Source organism: Megalobrama amblycephala, linkage group LG5 (genome assembly GCF_018812025.1).
Source record: "Megalobrama amblycephala isolate DHTTF-2021 linkage group LG5, ASM1881202v1, whole genome shotgun sequence".
NCBI lineage: Eukaryota > Metazoa > Chordata > Actinopteri > Cypriniformes > Xenocyprididae > Megalobrama > Megalobrama amblycephala.
This window is the reverse complement of record NC_063048.1, coordinates 17,796,516-17,805,977: the sequence shown is the minus strand read 5'-3', so window position 1 is coordinate 17,805,977 and position 9,462 is coordinate 17,796,516. Positions and strand designations below refer to the sequence as shown.

Genomic DNA, 9,462 nt, shown 5'->3' with positions numbered 1-9,462 from the left:
TTGTGAACTTCTTAGAATTAACTACTTAAACACATTCTGCCAAGTACACTAAGATTTGGCAATCACAATATGGATGCATATGGAGGTTACAGAAATCTGACACCATCTTAATTCATTTCTTATACTTTATACTTTTGTTTAATATCTATGGTTATCGGACACACTAAATGAACTATCATCTAACTGACTCTGAATACGAAGATTTAGTGGTCTCAAATTGGATAAAGAAATCTCTTGTAACCAGGCAGGAAAAGACATGTGCTCTTAAATGCCAGAAAGAAGAGAACACGGTCTGGTTTTCACACAGCTGCGGTAATATAAACAGATGCACTGTGCTTTAAAAAGCTAGACCTATTCCAGGAGGCTATCTCTGCTAGATTCTGGAAACAGAAGGGGAAATATCTTCAACGTGACCGTAAGGGACATGAGCCCAAAATGAAAGGTCATATAAGAACAGCGTATCTTTAGTTCAACCGGTTTAGTTGTTTGCACTTTTCTCTTTGACTACATATTCAACTTTAGGAAAACTTTTTATCTGTCCTCTATATTTAATCTGTTTTTCTCTCCAGGCCATCTGAGAAACAGTAGAGATGTTTATCGCAAAGATACAAATCAAGAATAAATGCAACATCTGATCCTCATGTTTTCATTATGTTCTTCAGTGCTGAAAGAGACAGACAGCACTGCTGATGCTAAGTCCCTGAATGATGCTACCCAAATGGCATAGAGGAAGAACGTTAAGTGTTTGTTTGCTAACACTTGCAGAGACTAAAATTAGATGCCACATTTAACTTTAACATCAGTTCTAGCAGGGGGTTTGGGGTGGTTTAACATGGCCTTGACATTGGAAATTCCAATTTTCAGATCATAAAAATAAACAGGGGTGCAATTTTAGGATTGTTCAGTATATGTGCTGGTATTTGACATGGTTTCTTGGACTCAAAAGTACACAGAAATACAGCCATTACCATCAAATAAACAAAGACACTGAATGATTTTAACAATTGGATTTAATAAAGAATAAAGACACAAGAAATCAACATACATTAATTAACATTTATTTTACAAAAGGGTCATTTACAGCTAATAAGGTAAATGGTAAAGCTGTTGCTCATGCATATTTAATGTGCATTTAACAAAAGCCCTTAATGATCAGCAGGTGAACTAGGCTTGGGTGAACATTTCTCAGACAGACTGTCTGTCATACACTGCTTCAGTTCAGTCATACTTTCCAATTCTATTTCCATGTATGGCTAACCAAATATATTAAGTTATAAATATCTTTAGAAAAGTAAACCGTGTATGAACCATGCATTTACATAGTACTTGCTATGTAGATGCATCACAGCAAAAGCTGAATTTATAATAAATACAAAACAAAAAGTTAAAAAAAGGCTACAGACAATGACATCAAAGGGGTGAAAAGTGCAGGGGAAGGCGCTGTGCTGGACAGAAGTTGAGTTCTCAGCTGACAGACAGACAGTTTTAGGCCGTGCAGCTGATTTCTGTCTAGGCACTTGATTGTGTGATAAGGGAGAGAAGCCAATTTGATTGGCTGCATCCTAACTGATCTCTGTGTCCCTCAAGTCTCTCACACTGTGGTCATGAGTTTTAAAGAGCCTGATCGGAAACGCAAAATCTTCTTCTTCAAATTGTGGGAAGCCTTGATTTTGACAAATGCCTTCGCCTGTGCTGAAGTCATTCCGTGGGATCCTGCACCCGCCTGGTTGAACTGGCGCCAGTTGACCCCTGCACTGCCCTCAGAGTCACTGCTAGTGCTGCTCTCAGCTACATAGTCGGCCTCGCTAGCGCTCGACTCACTGTCTCCAAAACAGTTGGTAGTATAGTTACTGCGCTCATCCTCGCTTGTGTCCAGAATGGTGGAATGGAAGAGAGAGGCACACTCTGCTGAATATTCAGAGTCGCTGCCCACGTAGGCGTAGGGGCTGGTGTAGTGTGCGTTAGACGGCAGGTGCATGGCTGACATGTGGTCCAGCATTTCTCGTTTCTGCCTGCAGTGAGCCCTCCTGTAAGCCTCCTCGTATGGGATCTCGTGGAGACCCCTCGGTCGCCGGTGGTAGTCGTTGCGCTTGTACTTGGGCTTGGCCAACACCGCCTCATGATGTCGGTGATGTCCGTGGTGTCTCTGGGAAGAAGATCGACCCCCTGTGGAACTAGTGTGCTTCTCCAGGATTCGTTCTTCAGGGATGGGGGCAGGGATTCTCTTGGCTTTTGTGGAGGCCTTTTTGTAGGATTTGTGCAAGTGGTGGACGTCGTCCACTTGTCGAGACCTCCTAGATCCTGTCCGATGCTTGTCACGAACAATCTCTGAAACATGCTTGGACACATGAGGTCTAATTTTTGCACTGGTGGAATTTTTCACTTTGACAATCTTGATGTTCTTGGTGCCACCCTTGCGGAGATTTACATTCTGTTTCTGAGCAGGGATGAACTGGGCACTGACCATTTGACCTCCCTCGTCTTGGCTTTGTGAAGAAGAACCAAGACTAAGCAACTCTGGAGCCAGCTGCTCGGCGTCTTTACCACAACTTGCTGGAGCCTGAGCTTTAGGACTCCTCTTAAGAGGACTTGCTTTCATTGCTTGTCCTGATTTATTGTCATCCACAGTGTAATAAGAATGCTTGTTGAGCTTGGGAGACGAAATTGCATTTGGGCTGCCTAAGTCCTGGCAGTCTTTCGATGCAACACTTAACGGCTGGCCTTTACTGGCTCCAAAAACTTTCTTCTTCAAGAGGCAACTAGTGTTATTATCATTGGTGATTGAGTAACCGTTCTGTGGTTGAATTGGAGACTCAGCAGACCATTGTCTTTGGGGCGAAGCTGTGCTTGGCTCAGTGCTAGTTGCTGATGCATCTTGTAAACATGTCTGCCAGTTAGGCTTGAGGTCAGAGGTCCTATTCTGGGCCTGGACAGCAGCAGGGGCCCGTGAGCAAAGACTAGCCTGCCTTAAAATGCTCTTGGAGGGGTCAGTGTTGATGCTTGTTCGAGGTTTGCTGGTCCTCAATGGTTGTGCCCTCCTCTGAAGTAGCCCAAAGATATAACTATCCAGTTTTTTGTTTGGGAGCGTCTGAGAGGCATGCCAAGATGAATTCTGAGTGCCCATGACCTGCTCAGGTTTCTGTTCATCACTCGATGCTTCACCAAGCTTGGGGAAGCTACAATCTTCCTTTAGGTTACTAGTCATGGATTGAAAGAAGATGGGACTCTGGACAGCCACCGCATGGAGAGGGCTGGGGTACCGGTACACATCATTACCATTTTTGGCAATGAGATCACAGTGGAATTTAGAAAGGCCATCGCAGGAGCCATCCGGGGAAGGAGAGTAGGATGCAGAAAGAGACCTGCGGACTGTTCCGGAACTTGAGTCTTCGCAATGGCAATCACATTCTGCACAAATGCCCAGCTCATCTGCAAATCCCAAAGGACACAAGAGTTAATACTACAAGAAAAGACAATGTCAGATTACTAAAACCTCTAATTTTATTATGCTATGGCATGTGAGAGGAGATTCATAGAGTTCTAGTGCTTAGCTGGGTGGGTGGCTGATTAGTTTTGATGTACTAACGAGCCTTTTGTTGTTGGCTTATAGGTGTGGCTGGGAGAGGCATCAGCAGGGCTGTGAAACTGTTTCTATCTCTGTCTGGGACCAAACTTCTCTTGTTTCACTTCTATTTGCACAGTCAAGCTTAAGTGATTACAGGATGTGTTCTGCTAATGGTAATGCAACACAAAAACAGATGTCATTTGAAGAAACTAGAAACAAACAAACAAAGCGGCCCTTCTTTGTGATACTAGCTTCTAAGCCTGGAGGAAGGAATCCCCATTAAGTAAATAGTTCTGCATAACAAAGCCAGAGAAGGGAACAGTGTTTCAAGACTGCATGGAACCGTGCTGATGTCTGAATGACCCAGAAACATCAAACCGTCACAAGGAGACTCTCACCTGCAGGCTTAAGCCTTCCCTCAGAGGCACAGAACGAGGTGTCGAGGGGGGTGCACAGGCAGGTGGTGGAACGACAACTGGACAAACACTCGCTGAAGACGGAGTTGGAGGAATTGGAGAGGGATCCAGAAGCACCGTCGCTTAGGTCGTAAAAGCCTGGGAGAGAGAGGGCGAGACATTAACACATTAATTTTACATCTTCAGGAATGAGGTGATGATCCAAAGACTGTGCTCTTCTGGAACCTACTTCCAATTTTGATTCGAATAACATAGCTTTCAGGATGGTATCCATTTTCCAGAGGAAATAGAGTGAGGAACCAGATCTCCATACATCACAATTGATATTAGCATTACAATGGTAAAGAATAAAAGTATTAGAACTACTACAAATAGCACCAAAAATAGCTGTGATGAAAATAAAACCAACCTAAAGGTTGAAGAACTCTATATTCACGTTAAAAACAGTTATAATGCCATTTAAACAATCAAGACTTTCAGAGAGGAGCATACACACATGTAATCAATCTTCCCTTTATATAACCTTCCTCCAACAAAAGTGCAGTCAGTTCCAGCACTAAAATGACCTCTCGTTTTTGGAATGTAAACTAATGTAGCTGTAGCAGGCCTCAAGTACAGGGTGCAGATTGTTCGCATTACCAAATTAGTGCTTAAGCAAAACAGCTAAACAGTTTCCAACAGACATTAGGGCTTGCAGGTACGCATGCTACTACAGGCCCAAAGCATATAAAGTAGTCTTATGCAAAGTGATATAATTCGAACAGGACATCTGATTACCACCCTCGGGTGATTGCTGAAGATTAACAATCATTAGGAATGTTTTTCTGTGCTTGTGAATCAGTTTTATTGGAAATCCTGTCTTCCTACGCCACTTGCTAAGATTGGTTTTATGCAGACAATCTGCAGGCAATCATTTTTGTTAACCCTTGATGATAATTCTATAAAACATGCAGTGCAAAGAATTCAAGTGTTACGGCTACACAAAAGATACTAACCTGAGCTTGGCCGGCTGTCCGTTTCCACGTGTTCATGCGAAGTCTCGGTGTCCAACCGCAGGTCACTGATCTGCCTGTCTAATTCCTGGAGCTGGTTGATCAAGCCTGCATCTCGTCTCCTAAGGCAGTTCTATAAAGAAAGAATACATATTGAAAAGATGTTAACAAAAGATTTCATGAATGTTTAGTAGTTTAGCAGTTTCGTAAATGGTACAAATTTTTGGCATTTCATTTACAAGGTTTTGCCCTGCAGCCCTAACAAGAATCTGCACACAATTTCATTTCACAATGTATGTCTCAATGCCGGTGGCCTCATGGCACTGATCAGACAGATGTAATGAACTAAATAAGAGTCACACCTCGCATGGGAATAACCATTCAACTTCGACACACCGCTTGAGAGCAATTGGATGCATCTGACAACACCCGTATCATGTGCTGCATTCCAAATTAAGCGTGGTGAAACGGCAGACCGAGGAAAATGTGGCCCCTTCAAAGCAGACGGACATTACTTCAAATGACCTATAATCAGAGGCATGTTATCTGCTGCAAATTTTAACTGCTGTTTGCTGACAGGGGAAGTAATGCAGTGCAGATTCCAGGCTATATGGAGCAGTGGAATGGCGTTTCCTCTGCTGCAGACCGAGGCTGTAAAAAAGCCTGGTCCTGACAGGCGGGCTGCAAGTGATTTATGGGCCCTGAGCTCTCAGCATGCTGGGCTATGCAGACCATTTTTACACAAAGTGCCATTTGCAGAGCACACCAACGGTTATTTTGAAATGGCGTCAAATTAACCCCAGACCACTGCTGATGGCCTGGGCCTTGGTTTGGGACGATAGTGTCTACGTTTCTGGTTTATACTCAATTCACTGCACAAGCTCAGCTCAGTCAAAGACCACAGAGGATTGGTTGTTTGTTTTTGGGAAATCATAAGGACATTAGGCATTATATGATCCACACATTACCATTAACTTTAATGTAGTTCTGGGTGTGAGGCCTGCAAACAACTGACCTCAAGATAAACAAGTGTAATTATGCCGAACTACAGCGGGGAAGACTCAAGCCACTTGTATACATGACTGAGGCTTTAGCAAAGCCAGGAAATAAATCCAAACCTTGTAATTCTTTTCTGTATACAACACATTAACCACAATGCATGAACCCCGTAGGGTTACGATAATGGAAATGTTTGCAAATACCTCAAGTGGAACCAGGTGTCTTTGGCCCAACTGTTAAATTTAATCTTCGTCATCCTCTAAAGACAGCAGGGGGCTTGAGCTGGGCTTGTAAAAAGTTCATTTCCATTGAAGCCCATCAACTAATCTTATTCAAGCCAGTCAGACCCCCTCCTAGACTTGCATTAGAAACTCAGGGATGTTCTACTACCTTCAGGAAGAGAACCATTTAAATGGTTCTTTTTTGTTTTAATGTCATTCTAATGATTATACCGCTTGGTGTCACATGACAGTAAAGAAAAAAAAAAAAAAAGCCTATACCAGACAAAATCAAATTTTCAATAATTTTAATTGAACTCAATCCAACTAAATGTTTAATTATGGAAATTATACTATATATATAATCTTTCTTTCTTTTAAATTGCAATTTAAAAATCTGAAAATGCTCAATGCAAATACAAATGACAATGACAAAAAAACAAACAAAAAATCTTCAGAAATACAGATGGGAGAAAGGTGTTGCGCTTCATACTACCTCAACAACAACAACAACAACAGCAATAAACAGTTTCTTTTACTCACCAATTGTTTTCTGAGTAATAAAATATTCTCCTCCAGAAGTTTTTCTTCAGTGTTCAGATAGCTGTCCTCCACTGTAGGGCAGGGTTTGTCCTTTCCTGCACCCTCCTGATAGTTCAACACACTCCTGACCAGCAGCTCTTGTCTCTGCCTCAGATACTCCAGCTCGGTTAGACCTGCTACAGTCGCGTCCAGACGCTCTCGGGTTCGAACCCGCTCCACTTCACCGTCCGCCTTCTCCCGAGAGCGCGCGTCGCATTCCTTCCGATCTCGCATCATAAGCGCGCAATAATCCCTGGACACCAGCATCTCTGACAGCTCATTCATTTATATATCCACCGATAATAATGCTATGGAGATTCTTCTTATGAACTAAGTGCATCTGAGAAACACTTATGACATGGTCAGATAATCTCAGTGTATTAAAAGTGATCATCAAAACCAAAAAAAAATCCAAAAATTCAGAGAAAAAAAAATTAAAAGATCTGTTTGTCCTATAGATTTTTAATTAAAAAAGTTAGTTGTCCCTGCTGAAGCTCAGTATAAAAAGTCCAAATCCACAGACAGAGAGATAGAGAGGGCGTTGCTGTGTCCCGTCCGGTTGATACTGGGATCTGAATGTGTCCTGCAGTGAAGAACTCAATCACACTCGCGCACACAGAGGAAACCTTGTTGCTGAGGAGGCGGCGGGGTCCCAATGCCCGCCCCGTTCACTCCCTCCTCCTCCTCTGTCTTATGGAAGACATGATCTATAAACAGCATCAAGATTTGCATTAGATGGTTTATACTCAGAATTACATGTAAAATAGTAGAAAGTATTAATTATCCCATCACTTAATTATATGAAACAAAAGCAGGATCATATTTTGTAGCACTGGAAGGTAGCTAATGAGAAATAAATACAGTATATGAAAATACATCAAAGCCAATAGCACAAATATGATGAGATTTATAAGAAAGCACTTTCATTTTTGTCTGAAAATAAATTTCCTAGATTATATATTTCATATATCAGTTTACCAAAAAGTAGGCTACTATGGTGGTACAATGGTAAAATGATGAGATTAGATGCTGTATGACTGTCATATTCTTATACACATGATATTTACCATGAATACGGTACACTAAAGGATACAGGAAAATACCAGTGGCCATACAAAGACACAATGAATGTGGCAGATATAATAACCTAAAAATAACATTTAATAACTTGCATTTTAGATCATTAATTTTGTAATGAAGCTTTCTGAAAGGTGCATCTGATTTAAAGGCACTCAGGTGGAGTGACTGCCCTCTACTGTTGTTAAAACAAAAACCTTTTCAAATGCACTTTATTGACTACTGCTATAAAATATATATTTCTAATTTATTTTTTATATACGCATAAATTACCCAATTAAAATTTTCTAGATGCATGTATTCTAAGGTAGGAAAGTCAATGTATATTCTCCCACATTTTTGTAAAATATACATTGACTCAAACAAAGAAAGATCTACAGGTTTTCTAAATCATGGGTCTGTAAAACATGTGTTTAAACATTATTTCTGCTAATAGACTCCACAGCTGCTTCTATAAGAGGCTGAAGTCACATTTCTCAACTAGCTCATTAGTCAGACGCGTGGAGAACTCAAAACAGACATCCGATTTGTTTGAAAATGCATCTGTGAAACGGATAAAGAATTTACATATCGGGTATGCGATTGTTCTGGCAAAATTTAAGCTAATTCATATTTTGGATCAAAAGATGTGTATAGTTTTTAGACAGGTTTTGCTTTAAATTTGGGCTTTTAACTCTAACCCTAGCCCTAACCATCCCCCTCCCCCCCAAAAAAGTCAATTTCTGGAAAGGATGGATACTTATATTCCAATTAAAAAAGGGACAGCCACTGTTTATATTCATCGGAATAAATGAGTTGCACTCAAAGCTCTGACGCAAACCCCCCTTTCCACGAAATGGGGTTTGCAGTTGCGTGTCTAATGAAAAACACTGCACCTCTCAAACCCCTGTCCATCAACGTCAGCCAATGGCTCAGACAGTTTCGTTTGATTTGCAGCTAAGCAGGCGGTGAAGATGACTCAAAGAGAGGAGGAGACCCTCGGTAGACGGCACAAAGCTTAATCTCTCTTTCTAAACATGACAGGGATCGAGGAAATGGGATCCATGGCTGCTTCTATGAGGAACAGATGTTTGAAACACAGCTGGTGACCCTTCTCAAACCGCTCTGAAACATTAGCCCTGGCCGAACGGTTACACAAGCACACAAATATACACACGGTCATGGATGCGGAAAGAAAGAGTGGCTTAAGGGCACAAACTCAATAATTCGACAGAGTCGTGATTGCGGCCCCGCTCCTGCAGGCTACGACTGTGGGACAGGAAGTGACCTAGGATATACATACACTGTAATTGGATCAAAGGCTGCAGTCTTTGTGCCACCAGAATCAAATCTCTCAGACAAACAGGTTAAATCCTTCCTTTCAATGCCAGGTTTTCCCAAAAAAAAAAGAAAAAAAAAAGAAGCTGTTTCAAATATAACACAAAACCAATGAACCGAGAAGTGTCCATTCGTCTCTATTAAAGTAAATTGAATTGTTTTAGTAATCAACGCTTGATGATTATTATATGTAAATCATTTCCCATAAATCTGACCTAAAAAAAAAAAAGCCAGACACTTTTCCCTTAGACTAGCTTTTGCTAGTACAAAGTCACATTTGTGCTTTAACCTAATCC

General features: G+C 41.4%; 1 protein-coding gene across 1 annotated transcript; it reads right to left on the bottom strand.

Annotated features, from left to right (window-relative positions):
• Positions 1-992: 992 nt before the first annotated feature.
• Positions 993-7,459, bottom strand: dact1 (dishevelled-binding antagonist of beta-catenin 1). Its single transcript, XM_048190923.1, has 4 exons — positions 6,734-7,459; positions 4,977-5,106; positions 3,964-4,119; positions 993-3,429 (listed from the first exon to the last, which is right to left on the bottom strand). Exons 1-4 carry the CDS (start codon positions 7,055-7,057, stop codon positions 1,592-1,594), a joined length of 2,448 nt encoding a protein of 815 aa, XP_048046880.1. The 5' UTR covers positions 7,058-7,459; the 3' UTR covers positions 993-1,591.
• Positions 7,460-9,462: the final 2,003 nt, after the last annotated feature.

What these genes read in the sequence shown, in the direction of transcription:
- dact1 (XM_048190923.1), bottom strand. Translation starts at nt 7,057, where the DNA reads ATGAATGAGCTGTCAGAGATGCTGGTGTCCAGGGATTATTGCGCGCTT. An exon ending in TATTACTCAGAAAACAATTG is followed by an intron (nt 5,107 to 6,733) that starts GTGAGTAAAAGA and finishes CTTTCTTTATAG; the next exon opens with AACTGCCTTAGGAGACGAGA. An exon ending in GGGAAGGCTTAAGCCTGCAG is followed by an intron (nt 3,430 to 3,963) that starts GTGAGAGTCTCC and finishes TGGGATTTGCAG; the next exon opens with ATGAGCTGGGCATTTGTGCA.